The 27,655-nt window shown below is 41.2% G+C and overlaps 1 protein-coding gene across 1 annotated transcript in view; it reads left to right on the top strand.

The window, feature by feature from the left end:
• The window catches only part of bnc1 (basonuclin zinc finger protein 1), a 19,453-nt gene extending 6,387 nt beyond the window's left edge, over positions 1-13,066 (top strand). The window contains exons 2-5 of the mRNA XM_086143814.1: positions 3,204-3,306; positions 4,416-4,651; positions 6,334-8,402; positions 10,749-13,066. Coding sequence (XP_085999940.1) covers positions 3,204-3,306; positions 4,416-4,651; positions 6,334-8,402; positions 10,749-11,559 — 3,219 coding nt within the window. The 3' untranslated portion in view covers positions 11,560-13,066. The remainder of the gene's footprint in view (positions 1-3,203; positions 3,307-4,415; positions 4,652-6,333; positions 8,403-10,748) is intronic.
• The last annotated feature ends 14,589 nt before the right edge of the window (positions 13,067-27,655 follow it).

Raw genomic sequence — 27,655 nt, 5'->3', positions numbered from 1 at the left:
AAGTTTAGAAGTGGTGGTTTAATTAAAATAACTTTGAAAGACTACTATTTCCAAACTTACAAATGACCTTTGCTTGTTTGTCTCTATACATAAGCATTGTCTTGAAGGAAATATGTGTGACCTCATCTGATTCCTTCAGCCAGATTCTTGTCTCATATATTCGCTTCATCAGGACAGGCCCTGTTTAAGTAGTTATTATTTTGCTGTGAAGTGCGTCTGTGTGTGTGTGTGTGTGTTGTGTGTGTGTGTGTGTGTGTGTGTGTGTGTGCGTGTGTGTGTACGTGTGTGTGTGTGTGTGTTAGACCTACAAGGAGTACCATATTCCCGAAATAATTTGGGGCCGGATAAAGTGATTATGAATACTTAGCTGGTTCAAATAAAACAATTGCAAACTCAAAATACCTAGTTACAGTGATATTTTTGAAAGAAAAATTAAACTCCTTTAAGCTCATCAAATATATATATTTGATACCTTTATCTGTCTCTTACAATATGCTTAATATTTGCATTGCACATCTTTACGGATGCCATTATGCAATAACTTTAACAATAAATTTCTTCATAGACCGATCAATGAATGTAATGCTTTTAGAAAATCATGAGGACATTAACAAAGAATTAAATAATCAGTGGCTTCAGTTTTTTATTTTTTTTATTTATCACGCTAAACAATGACATTGAATTTAATTTTTCAATTCTCGGAAAATGATTCAAATTCATTTATAAAGTTCACAACACTGGCATCCCTTCTAGCTGTGCTCTGATTCTGCGATCAGCTCGTCAGCTGATTTTCTAAAGCTTCTGTATGCACCAAAGAGGGGAGCAGCTCCACAAGCATTTGTTTTTTAATTATTTTTTTTTACATTTCTTTATTTGTTTATAATGCTGTCTGTCCTTCCACCACGACTCAGGTATGGTTAATCTCCTACTCTAATAATTCATTTTTCAGTTTCACTAAGGTGATTATAAATGGAATGCTACGGATGGACAGGGTTTTCACAGTAATAAGCCATGCAAAACCCTAACTGCCTTTTGTAGGCACTGCTCATAAAGAGCGCGTCACCATAATCCAATAAAGGTAAGAATGTTTCTCCACCTGGAGTGAAAAACGAGACTTCACTCAAAGAAAGAGTCCTTATTTAGTTCGACCAATGAGGTGTGAAAGGAATAAAAATAGAGAATCTCTTTATATCCTTAGAATATCAAAAATGTTTAAATCTATAAGTTTTATTTTATTAACATAATTTAGAAAACCTTTTATTTTGAGCTTTAAAAATCACTTACATCGTCATCTTGATATTGGCATGCACAATTACAAGTTTAATGTATGAAAGGTGTGTTCTTGTGTGTGTGGGGGGGGTGGGTGGTGCACGCATTTCGGTGCAACATTGTTAAACAGCACTCATGTAAAGAGAGCAAAGTTGTGTTAGCTTGAAACACACGCGCCCTGCCACATCATTTTGTGCAATTAGTTCTCTTGTCATCGACTTCATTGATGCGTGCGAACAGTCGGAGCTTTGTTGTGACAACAGTTGGGAGCGAGGAGAGAGGGTGCGAGAGGGGGTGAGGTTTGGCGGTGGGGGTAGGTTGGTGGGGGGCGGGGGCCTTTGGTCACCGAGCCACTCCCAGGCCAGCCTGCTTCTTCTTCCTCTTCTCCTTGGGAACTCATGAAATGCATCGGTGATGAAGATAAACGAGTGGGAAGCATATTATGCACCGGAATGTCTGGCCGTGTGCATGGGTGTGTGTGTGTGTGTGTGTGTGTGTGTGTGTGTGTGTGTGTGTGCATGCTACAGGCTGCTGAGTGTTCAAGGGGCACCTGATTGAGATGTATATTAGGGTGAGCAGCAGCAGGAGGTGTGTGTGTGTGCAGCCACAGTGGGATGGGATTAGTCTAATTGGGCCGTGTTGGTTCTTGGTGCTGCGTAATGATGGGATTATGTTGCTGAGAGATGAGCAAAGGGGTTTTTACACCTCGCCTCTGTCCGGAGGAGGCCAAGCAGGCAAGCTCCAGATGAAACCCGACAGACGGGGTGATCGAGAGAGAAGTAAATGGATGTCATGGGACTGAGGGCTGGATCTCCCAAGCTTCACATCAAGGCCAGCTCTCTGCCTTCACCTTCATCTGGGGCTGGTTTATCCGTCCTAATGATGAGAGGTTATTGTAAGGTGAAATAATGTGATCCTCGATATCAAGGACGAGCTCTGCCTTGAGTGCACTGCCAAGCCACTGCCTAAATGAGGAGGTGGAGGCCTCCTACCCATCCACCCACCCACTTTTACTCCTTCCCCGCCTGTGCAAAGGGGGTTAAGCATGCTGCTCATGTATACTAAAGCCCCACTGATCATGCATTATAGATGCAGAGTGGGAGAGGTGGCAGAGCGCAGGCACATAAGAGGTCTGAGCATGTAGCGCTAACAAAACCAGCTTTGATCATAAATCTGATGATGTTTTTCCCCCAGTTCCTGGTGTGTAAATGATTTTTTTTTTCTTCTTAAAGCGGAGAGGGAGAGGCCGATCACAGTCATTTTCAGTGGCTGCAGTTGTCTTGGCAGGGTCGCTGCCATGTCAGCAGCCAAACCACAAAACTTGACTCATTACCGCCATTCGCTGCTTGCACTACTTGCCTACTTGCCGCACTCACCCTGCTTCTCTTGTTTGCCGCAACCAGATAAGACCCATTAGCAGATGAGCTAATAGACAGTCCTCTCTAATGCGTGTTTGTGTGTGTGTGTGTGTGTGTGTGTGTGTGTGCGTGCATGTGTGCGTGCGTGTGTGAGGGGTTTGTGTGCCCCAGGCGTCGATTGATTGAGATGGATTGGATGGTCCAGGTGTGTCTAAGACTGCTTGTTACTGTAGTGAGGACCTGCCCTTTAGCACTCCTTGGACACACACACACACACACACACACACACACACACACACACACACACACACACACACACACACTCACTTGCACTTACTGTCTCTCTGTCAGAGGGTAATAAGACAGGAGGGCGTTTTGACCTGGAGTATCCTACAGACATATGGCCAATAAATTCCTTTTCTAAATATTCAAAAGTTGCTTGGAAAGTTGTAATGATAATAGCAAAATCCAACCAGGGAAAGTCAACAGTAACTACTTAGCATAAATGTTTACTAGGTTATGCGCACCCCCCCCCACAAAAAAATGAATAAAAATGTGGTTTTCTGTGTTCGACAGGCGATCTGCTGCACTTTGGTGAACTGTAACTGTGACAGCTTCAAGCCTGGGAAGCTGAAAAGGAGGCAGTGTGAAAATTGCAAGCATGGCTGGGTGGCTCATGGTGAGAGCTCCAAATGTCCTGAGGCAATCCTCCCTGATAAGACAAATATTATATGTGTTTTGGGACATTTTTCTCCCTCTGTCCATTACCCCAACAGTAGAGAATTACAACTAGAAATAAAAAAGGAACTTTCTTATCCATTCAGTATTATTTGTAAGTCAAAAACGACTATTGCAATATATTCATAAGTGGTCATTTACTACAAAATGTCCATTACATTTTACCAACAGAAAATGAGAGTAATACTGTCTAGCTGTTGGCAAGTAGAGATAGGAGACAAGGAGATATTTGCCTCCAAGAGTTTTTCTTCAACTCAAATCCGATGATTCTAGATAACTGGAGCTGAGTTTGAAGTGCTCACAGTCAAAAAAAAAAAACATTTCGCAAAATCTGACACTATTCTAATCTGACACATATTTGTATTTTTGCATATGATTAGGCTAAAAAACAATAATACCCACTCTCCTCCCATGTACTGTAAACAAAGATTTGTTGTGTGGAGGAGGTAGAGCAATCCTCTTTGGAACGGAACATTCCTGGTTCGATTCCCGGCTCCTCCTTGAGTGTTGAAGTGTTGTTGAGCAAGACACTGCAACACACTGAACCCCTAACTGCTTCTCTGGTCGACGGCATGCCTACTGCTCATGGTTCATCCGTGATGGGTTAATGGCAGAGAACGAATTTCCCCACTTGGGATCAATAAAGGATGAATTAAATATAATATTATAAAGACAAGAAGTTAACTATCTCTGAAACTCCACGGATGAAAAATATTGTATAAACTAATCTCCAGAATTTTCGCTTATTGACGCAGATGCATCCTCTGACTTCAGTTTCAAAAGCATCTTGAAGTACTGCTGAACTCTCAATTCAGTGGAGGTTGCAACGGTTATTTCATTTATATTACAAATTCATTAACATTTATTATATGCGCACGCCTACTTGATACCTATATGAATATGTATTTATTTTTCAATTAATCAAATCTTTAGCCCGTCATGTTTTACAGATTACACTTTATCATGACTTGTTGTATCCTAGTTCTATGTTGGTGTAGGGACTCACGCACATTTATATAATATAATCCAAAATCACTGTGTCTGTTCCAGCTCTGAGTAAATTGAAGGTGCACCACATGTACCAGAGTAGCCAAGTGGAGATTGTGCACTCCAACGTGGTTTTTGACATCTGCAGCCTGATGCTGTACGGCACCCAAGCCATCCCCATACGTCTGAAGATCCTCCTGGACCGCCTTTTCTCTGTCCTCAAGCAGGAAGAGGTCATCCAGATCCTCAATGCACTCGACTGGACGCTCCAGGACTACATACGAGGATATGTGCTTCAGGTGGGCACTGCATTGCGCACTTTACTGGGCTCATCAATTGTTTTTTTCTTTTCAGTAGCTGATGTCTTAGAAAAACATTTGGAAATAAGTGTCAAAAAGTCCAATTAATTATATGTATTGTTGGGTCCCAGGAGAAGATATCAGAAATCTATATTCTCTCTCTTGGTCTAAAGATGGGTTGCTTTCTTTGTGGGCCCTCTACTTGCTGTCATAATGTCTGCAGCCACTAAATATAAGTGCAGAAGTCTCCTTTGGTCAGGAAGTCAGTCATGTTTGCCCCAAGACTAAAATCTGCTGTAGCCAAGAAACAGATCCCTTTCATAATGTCAGTTATGCTACAAATTTTGTGCAGTGCCACAAAAATTACATATTGTGGTTTCGTTTTAACGTTGTTCGAGCAGTGGACATTAAGACATAGAACATAAAATGAGAGAAGTCAACACAATTAAACAGCAACAGCTTTCACTCCTGTTTACTTCCAGTATTTATCCAGACTTAAATTTTACAACGTTATGACTCTACTTCCCCAAAAATACAAGACTGAAATAAAAAAAAATGGCACATTTGTGTTTTACAATTACAACATCATGCTCTGTGTGGTGAAAAATTACACAGCCCCGAGGCCAACAAGTAACCCCAAAACTCTGTGAAATCCAGAGTGACTGTATGCAAGGCCAAGGAAGTGACGGGCTGAGCCCACCTGTCATCCTGAGTATGGAGAGACAGAGGGAATTTCTGAAGAAGATGAGGGAGTAAAAGGGACATTGGGGAGATGTCAGGTAGTAACCAATGCCATGAACATGCTCTTGGTTGCTGTGGCACTGTTAGTTTGGGGGGTCTCCAAACTGTGCCTGGTAGATTTGTAAATATTATGTCTTTTGCTACAGATGTCCTCCCAAGCCAAAGCCAAGCCAGCTAAAGCGTAGGCTGCAGGCACTGTGTCAATGTGAGCTCTCTCTTCGATTAGTGCATCATCAAGTATTCAAGTTGGGCTGCATTTAATTCATGTTAGTTCATCTAATGGCAAACGTAGAGTCAGAATCCTCGACAGGCGCCCAGTGAATGCTCTGTGATGAAATATTAATCATGGTTACGGCACAGAGCAGCTCCTCACTTTCAAAGATGCCCGAACTCACATGTGATTACTGCTGGGCGAAGGCAGAAAAGATCCACTTGATCAATGAGAGGCCCCTACCGCTCACCCTCCCTTACTTCTTTGTATATATGTGTGTGTGTGTGTGTGTGTGTGTGTGTGTGTGATGTGTTTGTGCACATAATCATGTTTGAGTGTATGTGTCCACTTGCATGCGAGTACGCATGTTCTCACTGTGGCGTGTGTGTGTTCTCTGTCTGCTTCTGGTGATGCAGACCGGGTAAATCAATGTGATTTAAATGAAGAGAAATGACCAGTGAGATGAAACATTGTGTAATGAGGCTTCTCAGGGTTTGGGGCTGCCCGCTTGTATTAACACCCCATCTGATTCCTTTATTTAGCTGCTCTGCCATTCAATTTTATAGGGTGTGTCATCTAACCCACTCTGAATATATATGAGCAAACCAAAAGACTTACCATGTTAATGATGAAATTGCCCTCTCCCCTCTCTCTCCCTTTTCCCACCATCGCTCATTCTGTTGCCCTCTCTGCGTCCCTGCTCTCTCTTTTCTTCCTGCTCTGTCGGTAGGATGTTGCTGGAAAAGTGCTAGACCGCTGGGCCATTATGACATTTGAAGAAGAGATCGCAACACTGCAGCAGTTCCTGCGCTTTGGAGAGACCAAATCCATAGTGGAGCTCATGGCTTTACAGGACAAGGAGGGGCAGGCAGTGTTAGTTCCAAGCACCCGCACCAACTCAGACATCCGCACTTTCATTGAGCGAAACACCCCACGCACTGCTGCCAACATCTCGACATCGAAAGGGGAAAAGCTGAGCAGCAACAGCATGCATCATTTCGAGAACTTCATCAACAGCATGGCTTTCATGTTGCCTTTCCAGCTGCTCGGTTCCGTTCCAGCACCATTTCTAGGCTCACCCACAACATTACAGCATCAGCAACACCAGCAGCCATGCAGAGGGTCAGTGGAGCTGCAGTGCCAGAGGAGAGAGGATCAGGGACGGGAAAGTCTAGCGAGAGACGCTCCACTCCCTCTTTCACATCCGGCAGAAAGCAACCTGCTAGGTTCCAACTCTGTCATATTCACCACTGATCTAGATCGAGGTGGAGACAAACCAATGGACAGCCTTTCCTCCACTGCAAAAATCGAGGCAGAGGACTTCTCAACCAGTGACAATTACTCTGATGGTCCCTCAACACCGTGCACACCGTCAATGAGCTCTGATGTAACCCAGATGTCACCAGAGGTTAAGCTGCGCTCCATGGACAGAAATGGGAACAGCACTGGGGGAATATCAGGAGGTGGTGGTGGGGGATCGCTGAAGAAGGGTCGAGTATTTTGCAATGCCTGCGAGAAGACGTTTTATGACAAGGGCACGCTGAAAATTCACTACAACGCAGTGCACCTGAAGATTAAGCACAAGTGTACAATCGAGGGGTGTAACATGGTATTCAGCTCACTGCGCAGTCGCAACCGCCACAGTGCAAACCCCAACCCACGACTGCACATGCCGATGAATCGCAACAACCGGGACAAAGACCTACGTGGAAATTTATCCGCCGATGAAGGTTCTCAAGGAGAAAAAAGGCCTGAATATAGTACTCCTATCTCAATCTGTACTGCAGAAAGTCACAAGTCGGTCCCTAGCTATATGGTGAGCCATGTGGACACAGGCTCTAAGCTCCACAGCAGTTCCTTCACCAGCATGGGTCAGAGTGGCATCCTCTTCCCAAATCTAAAAACAGTACAGCCAGTCCTGCCGTTTTATCGCAGCTTAGTTACCCCAGCAGAGCTTGCCAACACCCCAGGTACATTACCCTCCCTCCCTCTCTTGTCCTCCTCTGTGTCTGTCAAACCTAATGCAGGTCCCGATGTCTGCACAGCCGACCCAATACCAAAGAAAAAGTCTCGGAAGTCAAGCATGCCAATCAAGATAGAAAAGGAGATGGTGGAGCAGGACGAGCAGATGGACAAGGGAAGTAGCTCTGAGGATGACGCTCCACTACAAGGCAGGGACAAGGAAGAGTGTTGCAGTGGCCCGGCAGAAGGGCATTTATGCATGCAACAAACCAAGGAGGAGAATGATGAAAGAGGAGCGTACCTTGGTGAAGAGAGAGAGGTGGGGGGCATCAAGCATTTGTCGGACCAAACTTTAGAGATGACAGAAAGAGAGAACAAAGACGATGGGCTACGGCAAGTTGAATCAGGGGTCATCACCTGTACATCCTCTCCCTTTAAAAACAGGTTGATAGACAACCTTAGGGAGAACCACTTAATCGGTCCAGAACCCGATGCCAATGAGAAAGGGGAGGACAGAGAGTTTACCAACTCATTACATCCGGTTGACAAAATTTCAGAGCTGAGATGGGATGAAGCTGAACACAGGCTGACTAATGGTGGAGCACTCCAACTCTCAGACAATGAGAAAGAGGGATCGGATGTCGAATTTGGTGACTCCGGTTTCTCTCATCTCGATCCAAGCTCTGAGCTGTTGCACCACTGTGAGATCTGCAGCAAAACCTTCAAGAACCCCTACAGTGTCAAGATGCACTACCAAAATGTTCACCTGAAAGAGATGCACATGTGCACAGTGGATGGCTGCAATGCAGCCTTTCCATCCCGTAGGAGCCGAGACAGGTGAGTGGCAGACTTTTTTTTTTTTGTCCATCCTTTTCAGAAAACACGGTAAATACCGCTGTCAGCCTCCTGCCACTTAAACATGCAATTATTGGTAAAATGGTGTTATTGATGTTTGTTTTACTGTAAACTGCTGAACCTTGCCTGATAAAATCTTATCTTTTACCCAATTTGATGGAGACAAAAAACAAACTTCATAATAACATGATTGTAATCATAATAACTTTAAAGGCAACAGCAAACGAAACGTGAGCACCCAAAGCTTGTTATCCGAATCAGTGAAAGGAAAAGTGAGATTATTTGTTGAACTAACCATCCAAATTAAGCAGTTTTACTAATTTACTAGAGTTTACTCATTTTGCTATTAACCATAGTGGCAGGGGGTATCGTACATTTTCCAAAAATGCTGACAAAACTTTTTTCCAACCAATTATGCTTTTCAAGCACTACATTACAAAGACGGGACATCAGTCAGATGTCTATTTTCACGGCAAATAAAGATGAAATAGAGCCCTGCTCACAGTGCATCTGTTAAATGAATGAGTGTTGTTTAGCTTCATGTTAGGTGTGGTCTTAGGAAAGACAGCAAAGTTGTGTCTCCTTCATGGAAAAACATGAGTTGCTTGTAAAAAGCGCAGACTATCATTCTTTTCTGGCTTTTGTTTTATTGATAGACTTTTGTTTTATTGATGGATCATAGTGCAATCAGTCAGTACAAAAATGTACTGGCAGATAGCGCTGTGAGCAGCAGGAGAGAGAGGGTTTGAATTGTGAAGTATTTCATGGACTGCAGATGACGCCTTTCGACTAGATCAGAGACTGAAAAGACAAGAACTGCCCACTACATATATATATATATATATATATATATATATATGTCGGAGGTCACAGTTTGACAATGAACTCAAATACTTTGAATAATAATAAAGGAAAACCACCTCGTGTTTCTGTCACTGTTTATACAATACATACCCATCTTCTGCCAAACCTGAGCTTACTATCTCTCTCTCTCTCACTCACACACACACACACACACACACACACACACACACACACACACACACACACACACACACACACACACACACACACACACACACACACACACACACACACACACACACACACACACACACACATATGAAACCATGCCCCATGATAGAAATATAAAAGTATTTTCTCTTTTATGTGGGATTGGCTATAAAGACCTCAAAGGAAAACACTGATTCAAGAAGAATGCTTTTAGCATCTGACCCTCAAAATACAGGTGCAAACACTCAATTAATGTAATCCCCCCAGAGAGGATATAACATAAAAATGATGTGGCACGCTTGTTTTACTTTGTAACAATGAATGCTTCACATCTTTCATTTGAAAAACAAAGAAATGTTGTACAACCTTGCTCTCGTCAATTGAGGCTCAATTCACTGATGAATGTACCCTTTTTTCTATCCTTATTTTATTTTTAGAAGCTGACCCAATATTCATATAATTTAACCTCTGCTTTCTTTTCTGTGAATTACTCCAGCGAAATATATATTTTTCTTTTATCCAGCTGGTACAAAATGTCTCTTCTTGGCTCATATCAGTCAGGGTTTAGCTTTTCTTCACTTCTAATCAGCAAGATATACTCCCAGCTACAGTACACTGCCAAATTGCTTCTCCCCTGTACACCCTGGCTGCAGCCTCGGCTCCTCAAAAAAGGCTCTGAATCTCACTTTAAGACAAAGGAAGGCTCGGCTTTAGCAGTCTAGGGACGTCCTCCCTGGAACCCCCAGTCTGGGGTTATGAGGCTAAAACCAGTGTCATCTTCCAAATCACTTATTCAAGTGTGTTCTAGGAGGGCATTTTTATTGATTCTAACATGCATTCTTTGAAGCATCACCTGACTCAGAGGAATTATTCTTTTTGTTTTTTTAGGAGGTAAATTTATGCTAGAATTTAAATATTTTGATTTACTATTTTTAGGGACTTTGATCTTTGCTTTGCACCATGCAATTCTTTTTGATTCAAATATTAAATTTAAAAAAATTATCCTGTAAAAATTAAGAGACTGATGATTAGGGACTTTCATAATAATGCATAATATGAACTATTCCTGGAACAACTCTTTAATCTCAACATTTAAAGAGAAGATCATTTTGATGTGGGATGTAAAGAAAAGTGCTGGCTCAAACCTGATTTGTTTGCCAAAAAAGAAAAAACAAGCATGCTTTTTTTTTTTAAATCAAATTGTTTACATAATCTGGGTCAAGAGAAATGTCTTTTTTTTTGATAAAGCAAACATGTTTAATGCTGTATATTTAAGTTTTCACTTTTCCAATTTTTATCCGTTTTTGATTGCAGACACAGTGCAAATTTGAACCTTCATCACAAGCTGCTGACCAAAGACTCTTTCAGACCAGTCAACATGCTGTACCCACCGTCATCCCAGTGCAGGGACAAGGAATCAATGGGCCTGGAGTACTGCCAGGACCAGCGGGACAGAGATTTGTCCCATCGGGATCCAACCAGCCAGACCTCAGTCATCTTCAGAGGGCACAACCGCATGGGCCTCGTCTTCCCCATGAGCAAAATGTCAACCGCGCAAGACAGTGCCGAGGTATCTCTTGCAGGAGAAACACCGGGATTAGGAGGAGGGGAAGATGCTGGCAGTGGGGAGGATGGGACCATCCTGGACCTGAGCACCACCTGCACCTCCGGCCCACCTGGCGGTAGAGGCAGCGCTCGATCATCCTGGGACTCAGATGGGGCCGGGAGCGAGGACGGAGAAGGGGTTGATGAGGATGAGGAGGTGCTCCCCATGGAGGACAGTGATGAAAGCTGTGATGGGATCAGTGTGGGAAAGCCTGGGGCCGAGGAGGCCCCACTCGGGGGAGAGAAGACCCTGGGCTGCGTTGGGGGAGGACAGAGTGGGCTACAGGGAGGTGGGGGTGGATCTCCAATGACCTGCCATGTCTGTCAAAAGGTATATAGCAATAAGGGGACATTCAGAGCCCATTATAAGACTGTCCATCTCCGACTACTTCACAAGTGTAAGGTCCCCGGCTGTGACACGTCCTTTTCCTCTGTGCGAAGCAGAAACCGGCACAGCCAGAATCCAAACCTCCACAGAAACCTAACAGTGAACTCAGGAGTCGTTATGGACCCAGAGTAAAGTTTGATATGCGAACATGACTGATTTCCTGCTCTCTATTTGACTTTTTGTTCTTCTCTGGGCATCTAAAAGGCTCACCAATTAGCACTTTTTGAATTCCATATTTTCATTCATACTGTAGTTAATATGTGCAAGCAGAAAAATAAAAATACAATCAGGGGGTCATTTGTTCAACTTAATCTCTTGCTAGACATGAAACTGTGTTACCCACTAACATAAAAAGAAAGAAAAAAAAAAAAAGGTTACAACACACACACCAGTCAGTCAGTTTTCAGCTTTGAGAAATGTAACCTTGAACAGTTTTTTCCTTGTTTTGGTTCGCCTTATGGCCCAGTTACTAAGCTGATTCAATTTCCCATGTGCTGTCGAAGTGTGAAACGATCCATGAAAGTGTACCATACAAGTGATTTCTGGTGCTTTATGTTGTCAAAAGTCCACGTCTTCTCCGTGAAGGTGTGCGTAATGTATTGATCGAAAAACTGTAGTGAAGTAACCTCTACGTGTGTCATTTCATCCATCTCGTCAAAAAGCTGGTATTGTGAGCTTTACCAATAAGTTATTGTATGGTGTTATAGGATCTGTATTGTTCCATTTGCTGTTATGGTTGTCTCATACTGCTAATGTTGACCAAAGATTTTTCAATCCACAGGTGTGTTTGTATAGAAACCTCCTCATTCTGTGTGAGGGGTATGCAGTATTAAAAGGGCCTGTCCAGTCTTCACAAACAGCAGTATTCAGGCACGGCCTTTGTTGTACATTAAAATAAAATGAAAAATATAATTTGACTGATCAGAGTTTAAAAAGCTGTCTTGATGTTTGTGTGTTACCTTTTTTTTGTAGAGGAACATGCTCACATGACTTAACTTGATTAAGGCTTGTATAGTTTGTGTGTCTGCCTGCAGAATCCCCACGTACTGGACAGAACAGCAGCAAGAGACAGCAATGTTGCTTGCCTGACAACATGTACTGTGAATGAGTCAAACACTGAGAAATAAAGAAAATTTAAGATAAAAAAAACAAACAAATGGCCCCGCATGTGATCTCGTCTGAAAAAAAACAAACAAAAAAAAAAACAGATCTCTTAGCCAAAACTTTTATTGAACTGTGAATAGCGTAATTTGTTATCTTCAAGAAACCAAAAATATACTGTATAAATTAGCTTGATATCCTAACTATTGTTTCTGGCTTTTAAGTGAAAGAACAAGAGCATTGTGTTGTACATGTTTAATTATTTCATCGTGGTTTACTGTTCTGGATTTGCTCTGTATTCTGCATATTTTTTACAGTCTGTGTTTAAATGCAATGGGCCAGTTTTAGGATCCCATCTGTATGTGCTTGGATTTGTTGAAAAAATTGGATCAATTGCCAACAATGGTTGGTATGTTCATTTTTTTCATTTGATTTAACATTACACTATTCATTCCAATTAAATAAAAAGCCATATGTTTGCAATTATCATCCCATTCAATTTTCTGTCCATTGAAATTAAAAAATATTTACCATTTGACTATATTTGGAAATTGTTGGTTTGTTCTAATTGTACCCATATGAAAGGCTGGGCCTGCTTTTTTTTACATGGTTCAGTCCTTAACCGCTTTCAGCACCAACTGACCCTCTATCCCGTTTTATCGCTGGTGTGGTTAAATGAATGCAGGTAATAAAAGTTAAGTTTCCTCATGTTATCGTAGTGTTTTAGGGCTCAGCCTCAGCCACTGCCTGCAGTATTCCTGATGTGGATGAACAAAAAGGGAACTCCTCTCAGGTAAAGGGTGGGATGTGAATGAATGTTAGTTCTTTTTATGTGGCTAATATAAACACAAACAGCATGTTAAGCATGGACTTCGGTTACTTAACATCTATTTAGAAAAAACTAAAGAGATCATTATAAGTATTTTCTTGTTTTTGTGTTTATTTGGGAAATCGCCTGAAGGGGAAACGACTCCTGGAGTGAATATCCTGCATTGGAAATCCTTGCATTCTGTTCCTCCCTGTTATTTTACCACAAACAAAAACATTCTTAGTGTCTTCAAAAAAATGTATAATTTTAATTGAATACATTTTTTGGATTGATGCACCCACTTAACACACATAAAAGAGAACACACAACAGGCAGCTTTCATCAGTTGAGGGTATTTCGCATTGACCCTACAAAACGAAGAATCTACGAAGAAAAAATGTCCCTATTCATTAAATTGTAACTAAAGGAAACAGCAATGAAAAAAGGATAAATATTTTTTCGGTTGCATGCTCAAAACTTGTACACATTTTATCTACATGGTAATTGCTTGAAGCTCTCTACCAGCCGACTATAATTAGAGTTCCACAGGGAAATATAGTTTTTACATGCATTCTCTTTATATATTGAATGTAGGGCACCCTTTGTCGACCCTGACAATAACCATACAAACACCAAAAAGGTTATTCCGTTAAAGTTTGCATTGACTCAACACTGAGGCTGATATTTGTACTTGAACTGATCACTCATCAGTTACACACAGTTTCTTGGCTTGTGAAGGGAAATTATTCTTCAAAGCAACAGATGGTTGTATGGATCCATTATTGAAAGAGGGGAAAAGGGAGAAACCTCAAATTGGCGACATAAACAAAACATTTTTTGCACATGACATAGTTTGGTAAAACAGCTGCTTGTCAAGGAGAATGTCTGATTTAAAAAAAATGTTTTTGCTTTTTTTTCAGCTACAATCAAATGAGATGATGATGGAAAATGTGAGGATTGTTTTGCGCTACTATCCTGATGATGCACAGCTTTGCTTACCATTTCAACTCATGCACCACTTGTTTGGCTTGTAAAGGCCTCCTGTCACCGGTAAGTTGAATGCAAAATACGGACTACACACAGCCTGAAATTTCACCTCCCTTTCCAGTCGCACTGATGTGCAGTTTATAATTTATGTAATGCATTGATTGCTAAACAGATATATATCCCAATTCATGAGGGATATCTATTGCGCTCATGCACGCACACACACTGAATGACACAGTTGGGGATGAGTATCTGCAAAAGGATCATGTGATCCCTCAAGACCACATAAAGCCAAGTCAGCTTGACTTCAAATGTCTTAATTCATTTGAAACAGAGGTGAAAGGATATTATTATTTACTGTAATCGAGAAACTCAAAATTGTAATTTCTAAATTTCTAATTTCTGTCATGTTCTCAGCCTTTCAAGGAGAAATATTAGGTGAAGACCATGCTGGGAAAGGGATTTTTCTGAGTTTGGGAGAACTGAGTCAAACCAAGTGAGTAAGATGTTCTAATCCAGGGATTATTGTGTTACTCAGTTTGTGTCACATTTTTATGTCCTCCTTTTCATTTTAGGCAAAATCTATCTGCCACACACGGAAAAACTTCACAATCGATCAATGTAAAATGATCCACTTTGCCAAAAGGTAATTATGATCCAGTGAAATAAAATGTAAATGACTAAGAGAGCAGTGGTGGTCATTTGTGCTTATCTTGACATCAGACTCTGCAGACGGCTGAGAGGCAGGGTTGTGGCCCACCTGATGACTGGTTTCAGGTCAACCTTAGCCTAACCTTCTCACCCAGACACTGCTCAGACCGTGCACAAAACAGACAGAAATGCTGCTACAGAGGCTGAAAGACACACAAAGGTGAATGTGGAGCATGTGGTCAATAGCAGCTGACCAAAACATACTGGTAGCCTTTATTATATTCAACGTAACTGTTAGTAAAGCATTTCCTAATGCATTAATGCACTAATGTATTAATAACATGTTGAACAGTTGTCTCTTTACCCTATGATTCTGCAAAATACAATCAATGTAATTTTCTTTGTTTTTTGTTTTTGTTGTTCTTTGTTTTCTCTCATGTAAATAACCAACACATGAAATTAATATCAATGCATCTCTGGGGGGTGGTGGTGTGAGTTTGTAAAGAAATAGCAGCAAAATAGTATTTCAATTGTTACAGGTATGTCGAGAGAGAGAGAGAGAGAGAGAGAGAGAGAGAGAGAGAGAACTGTGAAGGATTGCTAGCTTCGAAAGATGGCTGTACAATGTAGCAACAACTTAAGGATTAACTAATATTTAATTAAATGACACATAAATCATCAATACATTTCCCGGCCTTTATGTTGAACTCTCTCAAAGAAAATGCGTTTGTTGTGCCTGCAAAAAGTCACTGGGACCTTTAGAATACTGGGACTTACGGGATGTTTTGTAGCTAATGTGCCATTTATTTTTCCTTCGTGATGTTAGACAACATGAAAGTATGCTTTATGGAGTCTAATGGGAACTTTTCCTTTAAATAACGTTTTGGCTCTTGAATTACAGATCTTGAATCTCAATTTCAGACAAAAAGAGAGACTATTGTCTTAATCTCCAAATATTCTAGTTGAATTGAATCAGTAAAAGATACTCTGAACCCCTCTGTGAGCTGCTACATTACCATCGTGGAGGGGTTTGCGCGTCTCAGTGATCCTTGGAGCTATGTTGTCAGGGGATTTATGCCCCTGGAAGGGTCACCCAAGGCAAACGCGTCCCAGGTGAGGGACCAGACAAAGATGAAGAGGAAAAATGTAGGACCTAGTTTTCCTAGTTTTTCACTTGGGCCTTCATCTGGAACCAGGCCCAGGGGCGAGGCTCGATGGTGAGCACCTGGTGGCCAGGCCTTCGCCCATGGGACTGGGCCGGGCACAGCCCGAAGGATCAACATGGGCCCCTCTTCCCCTGGGCTCACCACCCACAGGAAGGGCCAAGGAGGTCGGGTGCACTGTGAGGCGGGCGGTGGCCGGAGCGGGGGACCTTGGCAGTCTGATCCTCGGCTGCGGAAGCTGGCTCTTGGAATGTGGCACCAGTTTCGTCTGAGAGAAATCTCACCATCCGAAATATCCCCCTTGTTTTGAGGTCTCTTTTCACTAAAGTCTAGAGAATCCAAACAGTTCAGGGGAACTTCCCTCGTATCCTCCACCCTTTGGCTCCTCAGTCTCACCAGCCACAGACACAAAAACTTCAGCAAACCACAACAGCAAAACTTTTCTATTGACAATCGTGACTGTTTTTTGTTCCAGAATGTCGCTTTACCAGCAAGAACAGAAAAGTTGCCAGTAAAAGACAAAAAGCTGTCAATAATTTTCATCTCCATCTATTTTCCAATGTGTTTCACTGTGGAATACACTCAAGTTTTGTTTTTTTTTTCTTTTTCAGAAGTCCAACAAGAATGTCAAAGGGAGACAAATTGGTTGTTTATTTCTACATGATGTGTAATTCAGAGGTGGTTTTACGTCCCTATATGACATGTGAATGAGGGAGTGAACAGTTTTAGATCTCTCTTAGTAGCTAATTGCAGAACTGCAAGCGCTATAGGAAATAAATGAATGAGTGAATAATCATTGAAAGTAAAATAAAAGGGCATTTTTGTTCTTCGTTATTTTAAAAAAGTTTGACATTGGACTATTTAAAAAGAAAGACTGCTCATATGTATATGGAGGCTGGAGGCATTGTTAGCAACAATGGTATGTGTAACAGACCACTAATTTTGCCACTAATAGGTCATTACACCAAATTTAGTTTGTAAGAGGTAGTATTATTACTGTGAGTGTATCTTGGGCATTTGAACAGGATGTACAGTAACTTGCATTTTAGAAAAAAAAATGTTAAATAATGGAGCGCATGCTACAATGGAATTAACAACTGAAATGTTTCTTTACCAAATATTAAAGCTTATATTCATTGGAAAAAGTGCCAATGATGTGCCAGATGTGCCAACATCTTCTGAAAAGATGCAGTAGATCTTGGTTACATATCGGTTGGTAGTTCGTCTGTCACACAAGTGCTCACGTCCACTTTTCCTGCAAACAGAATCTTCAATGGTTGATCTTTAAGAGTCTATAGAGAATAGTTATCCTTTGCACCATTTGAGCAGAGCTTTGTGTTCCGTCTGTATAGCTGAATGGTAACATCCTTTCTACAAGTCCTATGCAAGGTTAGTCCACAGGACGACTCTCCCGCCAGACAGTTTTATTACATGCCCTCCCCTGTTCTCTTTTCTCTCATTTCCTTTCCGTCTCTGCTCCACTTAAAATGAAGCCAAACAATTCTAGATTCTCTACTTTTGATTCCTACTGCTCTTTTCAGTGTATTTTTACTGCAAATCATCAATTGTTTTAATGTCTCTTTAGTTCAGGACATGGAAAAAACATGCCACCACATGATTGGTTTGTTTGCATTATATCTGGTAAAAATATTTATTGTTACTAAAGGTCAAAGTCTACCATCAACCCATGATATCAGTTACATTTTCTGAAGGACCAGCCCAGTGTCAGTTGTTGATAGCAAGGCCAGTGTTGTCCTGACTGTGCAAGACTTTAAGAGGCTCAACAACAAAGTCTTATGAAACAATTTATATGCTTAATGAAACAAATGATATAATGTTTAATAGACAGGGAGGAAATTCTGAGGGTAAAAAACTCAAGAAATCTTATTTCATTTAAAAGCCTGCCGTGCGTGCTGAGTTGCAGCAGTTCAGGACCACTCATTAGCCTCCACAGCCAGAGGTTGTGATGAGGAAGAATTTATGAGGGGTAGGTCAAGGGTTATGCCATCATAAACTGATTACTTTAAGGCACAAATCAGTGAGGTTGCTTCAGGCAAATAATATGAAAAAAAAAAAAGCTGCAGACTTTATTCGTTCATACATTTCACCTGAAGTTGGTCTGCATGAAAGAATTCTAGTCTTCAGCTGCAAAAACCTTTGAAAGGTTTAGGTTTAGGTTTGGGTTTTGGCTGCACGGGACAACAATATGTAGATTCCTTCTAGAAGACACCAGCCAGAGCATAGGTTTATGTATTTCCAAGCCCCAGCTGCATAATTACATAGTATTTCCCATTAATTCTTGCTCATCGTTTTTCACACAAACTACTTCATGAATGCAGGTTTCCTATAAGATCAGCACTCCTTGGTATGCAACATGTATTATTTCCATTAGTGTTATTAAAGATTTGAGCAATACAAATTAGCTCAACAGCGCCGCTTCTTGCTATGTTTTCATTTTCTAATCCTTTCTTTCAGTAATGATAAAACAGAAAGACACAGTGCTGGTGGTCACATTTAGTGGGGATTAAAATTTGCATTGCAGCAAAATGTCATACACCACACAAGCCGAAATAAAGCTCTCACAGTCATGAAGAGGTGAATTAATCGCTGTAATACTACTATGCAAAGTTAAAGGGCATAGATGGAAATGGACCAGGACAGGGGAGTTATCGTTTGGGCCCACATCGCAAAAACGCGGAGGACAAATCTGTTACGCAATGTTCCAAAGTATTGCACTATTACAAAGGCCTGAAAGCCTTGCATAACTCAACAATTCAACCCACCCATCACATTTACTGTACATTAGCAAGCCTGTAGAGCTGTTCCTCATCACTTTCAAGCTAAAAAACCCAGTTCTGACAAGTGGCCCCCATCCTTTTTCTCTGGCACGTTGCAGAAATCTAGTACCACTCAGAGAGGGCACAATGGATTATTTCAGTCCCTTCTGTGTGCTGTATGTAGGCGACAATATTCAGCAGAGAACATGGTTGATCTGTCGAGGTGGAGCACTTGCTCAGCTTCCTCCACAATGCTGTATCTGTATCTGGAACAACTTGTATCTTTGGGGCTATTTTTAAGAAGCAGTGGACCACTCTCTGAAACTGTAAATGCGCAGATTGAGCTGACTAATAGTTTACTGGAATACAATTGCAGCGTGTAGGAGATGGATTTTTTGCTCCTGCCAGAAGAAAAGATGCCAAAGTCTCCTGGATAGAATTACAAATCCTGAGAATATTAACCATCACACACATTCATGTCATGATCTTTTTGGGCTCTGCTATATAAAGTAAAATACAAGAGGACACAGTTATACTTACCAGATCACAATAATGATTTGTACTGCACCATAAAGACAGTTCAATCATAGACAATAAATAATAAGCTGAAATAGAGAAATAAATAATATGTAAAAGAACATCAAAAATACTCAGACTGGACCTGTCCAATGAAATGAAATAAGCATATTCACTGGATATTTAAATGGAATGATAACACGTATTTTAATATTTCCTCAAATGGATGAAAATGAGAACCATGAAAACCATCATTGCTTAAAAAATATTTCCTTTTTTATTCTCAATTTTTATCCTTCCTGCTTCATTCATCAGGAATGGAATTGTTTTAGGTTTAATGACTGATTTCTTGATCCCAAATTTCACCTGGTCTGCTGCTGCTACAAACTGCTTCCAAGAAAGTGGAGGAAAACAGAGGCCTGACCTCACTGAATTCACACCGTACAGGGCTGCATATATGTGGCAAGAGCAAAAAAATAATTGGTTAAGAATCACCAGCAAACCAAACACAAATTAGTCAGACTTTTTTGGAGCAAACCAATGAACTGGAAAAGAATATGACTGACTGTCTGTCATCACTGTTTACAGGTTGAGCTTCCCGGCTGCTCCACTACAACTGCAACCAGTGACTGCATTAATTAAACTTAAATTAAGCATCAAAAAAGCATTCCTTCACACATAAACATTATTTAATTGTTTGTTTCTATTGCAAATTTGCGTGTTTCGAGAAAAAAAAAAATCAGCAGAAGGTAGCATGAGGCAAATTGCTGAGAGAAAAACATTTAAAAGTGTCAGAAAGTATTCGGAGCAAATAAGTCCCCTCATGACTTCTCATTTGTTGTATTCGGAAACACAAAGGAGACAATTTGAAAATAAAATATGTTTGGTCTCCACCAACACCTGATAAAGGCCTCCTAAACAGACAATGTGCTGACGTTTCGGGGACATTTATCTTACATATTGTCTGAACATTCTTGAGTAGAGACTTAATTTCTGATACTGTACTCTCCTTCTTTGACCAGAACACAACAGGTCTCATTCATGAATCTTTCTTCCAATCGTCAAAGCCCCCAGTGCCTACATCAGGTCAAATAGGTTTTGTATGTGTCAGTGAGATCCTTTTCCCCCCTCGTACCCTCCCGACGGTAAGAAAGATGATGAGAATCATAAAGGGGGCAACTAAAAGCAACCAATACTTGAATATAATGTCTAATGGATATCTTTCCTTTCTCAAAGTGCGCCTTTTGATGCACTGGGCAAAGTGAAGTCTTTGATAGAAGAATTAAAGGGGCTGAAATAACTAGCTCAGACAGTATAAATGTTATCTTGCAAGATCCTCTGTGATAAGAAACCACGAAATACACGGTACAATGACTTCTCAGTATTTACGAACAATTTAAGTCACATTATGTTCATTTGGAAAAAAATGTGCCACATGCTTTTACCCTATTGTACCAACACTGAGCGCTGCGCTGGGCAGCACAATTTTGATTAATTAAGTCCACTTCATATTGGATTGAATTGCTCTGTAACTTGAAGTATCCAAATCAATATATCAATATATATGTATATGTATATGTATATGTATATGTATATGTATGTGTATGTACACACATATCTAAATTAAAACAAAATGTTGATTAGGAATTAATTTCAGCAAACATGGAAAAACTAAACCAGGAAGAATTTAAGGTTGAACTCTCACCACTCACTGAGGTCCAGGAGATGTTTTCAAAAAGGAAGTGTTTGGTTATGTTTGACAAAGTTTTGTTCTTATATGCTGTGATTTCTCATTTAGAGCCAGGGGTCCTCCAGATGAGGCTTGAATTCCAGTGTAAGTTACCATATTTTCATTTCCTGGAAGAGAGTTAACTGGACTCATTTGCCATGGATAAAATCCTGGGTTGGACCTAAAGTTACCTCACCCACCCATTTATCATGCCTCTTATCCGCATGTGTCCACTCACTGTAACATTGTGAGTCTTAGTATCCGTATTACACCAGGACGGACAATAAATGAAATAATTCTTATTCTGCTCGTGAGAATCCATCTACTGGTGGCTCTTTGGGAGATCATGGCTTTCAACCAGTACTTGGGAAGCAAGTACGCTACTGTGAGAATACAAATAGTGAAAGTGAGCCCTGTGAACAACTCTGCTGCTGGTCTCCCCACATGTTGCAGAGAGAGGGGTCTTTCTGGGACACTGACACCGGATCCCATGTCTCGTCCCTGGGATGGGGATCAGGGCTGGCAGGGGGGCACAAGGATTCTGGGGGTCGTGGAGTAGGAGGGAAAAGCAGAGCAGGGGGCAGAAAATGGATTGTTCACGGGTGCTTTGGAAGATGAGGAATATGAGGGGGTATTACTGCCTGGCACAGCAGCCAGATGGACAGCAGATGACTTTTGTTCTTGAAGAAACTTCAGCCCTCTGCAGGGGAAGAAGGGAGGAGACAGGAAGGGTTGTTTTTTTTTCACTGTAGACCGTAACATGTTCATCATAGCCATTTGTGTCTAACGTTTTCCGTCAATGAGGGCGTCAGCTTTAACCTTTCAAAACATCAGCAGGAATCTTAGCAAATATAGACCAATTCTCTGCGAACAAATAATGGTCAAACCATTCTGCTAACATCTAAAAACAAATAATCAGTTCTGGGGTCCAACTTCACTCCCAAGTGTGTCCCCGTGATGAAAGTGAACTGCTCCCACTCTGCCCCCTAATGATGAAAATTAAAACTCGGCGCCTTCCATGTACTGTGCCTTCGCAAGCCTGCAATGCCCCCCTGTGGTGTCAATAAAAATAAGTCCCTTTTTCCATTCAATGTTGTCTCTGGCAAACCTCTTAGAAATAAAATCTCTTTTTCTTAAGATCTTCATATATTCAAATACATTGCTTTTATATTATTTGTGTTACACTGTGATAGCTGAGGGAAATTAAAACAAGAAAGAAAAAGCATAGCATTCAAGACCTTAGGTCTTAGGACAGTATAATAGTGTGTCCTGTGTTGCTGTTATCAACACTGCTATTTAACTTTAACATTACCAATGAATTAGAACACAGTAAATACTCTTGTGTGAAAATTTCTGCATGAATGCACCAGTCTTGTCAAATGTGTATTCTGTCTTTTAACAACTAAGCATGATCTAAGACGAGATGAAAAATAAAATACAGTTAACTGTCAGCTACAACAAGCATCTGAAAGAATGAATAGGAGGACAAACATCAGGCCCAAGATCAGAGGGACTGTAAACTGAGGTATAATACTGCCCTCTGCTGGGAAAGCCAATAAAGACACGCAAACAATCATTTTATGCGTAATTTAACCTTTACGTTAGGTGAACTTTATGCCCCACGCAGAATACTGACATTTTGAATGGCTCAAATGTTATTAAAATGTGGACATTGTATTGACAGCTGTGTAAGTGCCTGCAAACCTGACACTTGCTGCAAGGAGATGTGGGGATTAAGTACAGATAGTATTCACTATCTGGTAATCTGCATGTGCGGTTGTGTGCGCGTGTGTGTTCAGATAATGATTTAAAGAAAGAGAAATGTTGATTTATGATGATTTATGTAGCGCTATCAACAATGCTCAATGGGGCCATGTCTGAGACCAAGATCAAGGCGACAAAGAGATAAGTTAGTCATCTCTGAGGACGACAGACACTCTTAGGGCATCAGGGAGAGAGTCACAAAAAATACTGTGCATGAGGCAGCGCTGGAGACAGCTATACAAAGACTCGCATCTCGAGTTACCTGCATCACAAGATACAATTGGGAAAAAAACACAATGAAGAATAAATTGGATATTTTTCATTGTGTTTTTTTAGTGGCAACATGATAATAAAATAGATCCATTCAGAGATAAGAATGAACTGTATCAGAGGACAGTAAGGGAGAAGGAAACATTACAAAACACCAATGCACAGTGACTAGTAGATCTAGAATTAGCCCACAGCAACCCAATTTGTGATCCCCACCTACCTGCACTCTATGAATGCCTATCAGCGAACCTGAACCAAAAACAGCGCTGATAATGAAAAGACCCCTCAACAAAGGTAATGCAGTGTTCCCACTTCTGTTGTGTATTGACGTGACCTTCTCGGACCGATCATCACAAGGAGATACTGGATACTGGTTCCGTGGGAGAGCAACTGCCAGCCATCTCCACATTAAACTACATGCCATACAAGAGCCACACATCAACTCAAAGCAACATCAAAATATCATTCAGACTGAATGTGGGAAGTTGGATTGGCTCAAGGGACGGAAGATGATCAGACCCAAGGGGGTTGGACAAGCGGGAGGCAACATTGCAAATGCTCAGGAGAGCTATAAATAACAAGGGATACCAAACATTGATAGACATCATGACGACACTGCAAGGAATTTATGTTCCGCCAAACTTCTACACTGAGCATGACAGGTTCTGAAAACTTAGCTGAATGGCAAGGGAGCCATTCGTCACAAGCCCAGAGCCCTGAGGAGCCACTGCCTCTTGAAAATAACCAAGTTCCAGTAAAATGTCCCTCAACGATGAACTGCTAACTGCAAACAGAGGAGGAAGATGATTAACAAGCCCCCACACCAGGAGTGTCAAACATGCGAGGGGGCCCGTGAGATTATTTTGCAAAGCATAAAAATTAGTAAAAATAAATTGGCAAACAACAGGAGAAGGCACTAGTTAAAGATAAAGTCTATCAGGGTATCACACCTGATCCCAATTTGTAATCGGCGCCAGCTGCAGCAGATGCCGCTAATCAAGATCCCTATAAAGGGCAGCGGCACGCTCTGCCTGGTGCCGGGGGATTGTGGCTCTCACAGGCCATGGCGGAGCACTGCCATGACTGGACCCCTACCCTGTTATGACCGGACCCAGCTGGCCAGTGTAACCTCTGACCCCTACCCCGTTATGACCGGACCCAGTCGGCCGGTGTACCATCTGACCCTGTCCGCGTCCCGTCCTGCCACCCTGCCTTGACCGGACCCCCACCCTCCTGCCTGCAACTCGTCCTTCCTGCAACCCGTCCTGCCACCCTGCCTTGACTGGACCCCTACCCTCCTGCTACCCTGCCTGCAACCTGTCCTGCCACCCCTCCTGGTGAGACCCAGCCCTGTGCAACTCTGTCTCGGGGCTTGCCAGCGACACCCTACCTGCCGATTCAACTCAATAAAGCACTTTCAATCCAGATTCCTGCTCTGAGGTGTGGTTCCCTGCCCGTGTCCGCCCATCCGACCTGTGACAGTCATCCCAAACAATGGCAGAACCGGCAGACTCTCAGGTATCTGGTGAGAAGACTCAAGATTGAGGAAGACACACCACTCTAAGGACTTGTATATAATGTACAATTTCCCACATAACTATGGGAAATACTTTAAATAACACTAAATACATATTCCATATAAATATGGAAAATAAGGGAAAACACAAAAAATTAGAACCCAGAAAAGATTTACAAACCCCAAAGTGAAGACAATCAGATGCAGCAAGCTGTAATTATCACTGTAAATGGAAGGATGTGGGAAGGTTGTCCCCTCTATCTGAACCAGATAGTAATGGATACGCAGAGAATTATTGCTGTGTCACACAGGGCCTGAAGATCCTGAGGCAGGTTGACCGAGGCTGACAAAGGATGTACCAAAATTATGAAAACTGCAGTGGATTGTCAGTCTTTGGCTCAGTCTTTCAGTTCTGAATTGTGCCTAATTACTTAAAATTATTTAAAGTGTCAAGCTGAACTTTGTCCTCTCAGTTGTCCCTCCTGCTGATGTGGAGTGAGGAAAAAACAGGTAAAGGGGATAGTGATTGAGGATTTTATGAAGATCAGTTAATGTGTCCTTAATTGTTTGTAGGTTTACCTGACATCTATTTTACATGCTGTTTTTCATCCATCCATTATCTACCGCTTATCCTGCAGTAAGGGTTGCTGAAGCCTGTCCCAGCTGTCATTGGGCAAGAGGCAGGGTACACCCTGGATTGGTTGCCAGTTGACCGTAGGGCCACATAAAGAGACAAACAATCATTCGCTCATCTGTCTCACTCATCTCATTTATTCACAAGTCTGGGCAATTTTCCAATGTATTCCAATTAACCGCCTGTTTTTGGATTATGGGAGAACATGCGAACTCCACATAGAAAGGCCCCCAGTGGCAATTGAACCAGGGTCTTTCATGCTGAGGCGGAAGTGCTAACCACTACACCTCTCTATCACCCACATGCTGTTCCTGATATCTTTCATTGTGAAAAAGCAGTCAACTTTAGGACAAAGCAAATATCGTGGCCATTCTCAATCGTTAGTTTGTCCAAGTCTGGTTTGTCAGACTAAATGAAACGTCATATGAAGATCTACCCAACAGGCTGTTTGTCGGTCATTTTGTTTAATATACTTTTGTCTTTCTTTTCATATCACATTAAGGTATCGTGCCTGCACTTATCCACTTTCACACACAAGTTATTTCATCTCTAGGAGACGGGTGTGCTTTGTGCTTTTAAACAAAATATAATCATGCAGAGCTTACTCTCAACAACTATGAACTCTTAGGTAGTCAAAGGTTGGGAGTTTTCCTTCAAAACATTCTAATATGTTTTTGGCAGTAATGTCATGTAAAAAAGCTTTTAAATTGATGCTAAAATGAGTGTAATCTTGGACCATGTGGTTTCATATAACCTTCTTGAGTGTTTGCAGAACTTTTTACGTTCCTAAACACAATTAAATAAGTATCAGTACATATATATACACTGCTCAAAAAAATAAAGGGAACACTTAAAAAACACATCCTAGATCTAAATGAATGAAATATTCTTATGAAATACTTTGCTCTTTACACAGTTGAATGTGCTGACAACAAAATCACACAAAAATGATCAATGGAAATCAATTGTATCAACCCATGGAGGTCTGGATAAGAATCACACTCAAAATGAAAGTGTAAAAACAAACTCCAGGCTGATCCAACTTTGATGTAATGTCCTTAAAACAAGTCAAAATGAATCTGTGTTGCTTCCTGAGTGGACACTATGATTTCACAGAAGTGTGATTGACTTGGAGTTACATTGTGTTGTTCAAGTGTTCCCTTTATTTTTTTGAGCAGTATATATATATATATATGTGCGTGTGTATATATATATGTGTGTGTGTGTATATATATATATATGTATGTATATATCAGTGCATAGTACACTGAATGTCCTCATGACATACACTTAAACTAAATTTACTGTAGCGTCTTTAGTCAGAGAAACACCCGGTTGACGGTAAAACGTCAGTTTAATGAGGAATAATTGTTGGCTACAGCCACGCCACAGGAGCCTGCAAAACAACTGTCGATTCCCGCTCAATTCAAGGTAAAACCCCCCAGAATTCATTGCACCCCAAACCACACCCACATTATTCCCAGCAACCCCCAAATCACACAGAAAACAAGCATCAACATAAACACCAGCATTCGTGATTTTCTACAATACAATACATGTATCAAGTACGGACTGGCATGCCTTTACAAGCCTTAATTTAAGCCTAGTAATTTAACAAAATTATAAAGCTGCATGCCATAAAGGGGCTTTATTATTTGGTAATACAGCGATCTAAGGTTCCACAGTTATGTATATCTCTAAATGAATGTAATATGTAAGCGGTCATGTTTTTATCTAAAACATACCATTCAGACTCTCCCCCCGCCCTATATTCATTGGATTCCTGTTTCTTATTTTATGGAACAACTGTTAAATTACTATTAATGATCCTGAGGGTAAACTGGTTGAAGTTACAGTTTTTTCGTTTAAAATGTTCAGACACCATGTATATATTGTCGACCAATATTTTCTCCCCGCTGCAATTTCCTCTGGGCGACTTGCAGTCAGCCAATCGTGTTCGAGAATTGGCGACGTCTCTGCAATTTCAGGAAGCAAACACAGACCCTTGAGACAATCAAGTTAGCTAACGCTAAACCTATTTTCATGTCTTTCTTTCAAAATAAAAGCAGCACCACAACCGCCACAGCTAATTAACTGTATGTCGATGAAAACGACATCAAAATTACATATATCATATATATCATTACAAATATCAGCAGTAAAAGAGCCGACTAAACTTATTAAAGGCTTTCACATAATTTTACTTTAAATCGTCGAAAGGAAAGAATAGTCTGTGGGCTGGAAATTGGTATTATGATACGTTGGTCTTCAATAGGAACTATTTCCTGTGCTGTGCTACACTAGCTTGACTC

This window comes from Fistularia commersonii, chromosome 3 (assembly GCF_037954325.1).
Source record: "Fistularia commersonii isolate RoL2024-O1a breed Wild chromosome 3, RoL_Fcom_v1.0, whole genome shotgun sequence".
Lineage (NCBI taxonomy): Eukaryota > Metazoa > Chordata > Actinopteri > Syngnathiformes > Fistulariidae > Fistularia > Fistularia commersonii.
This window is presented reverse-complemented; position numbering and strand designations above follow the sequence as displayed.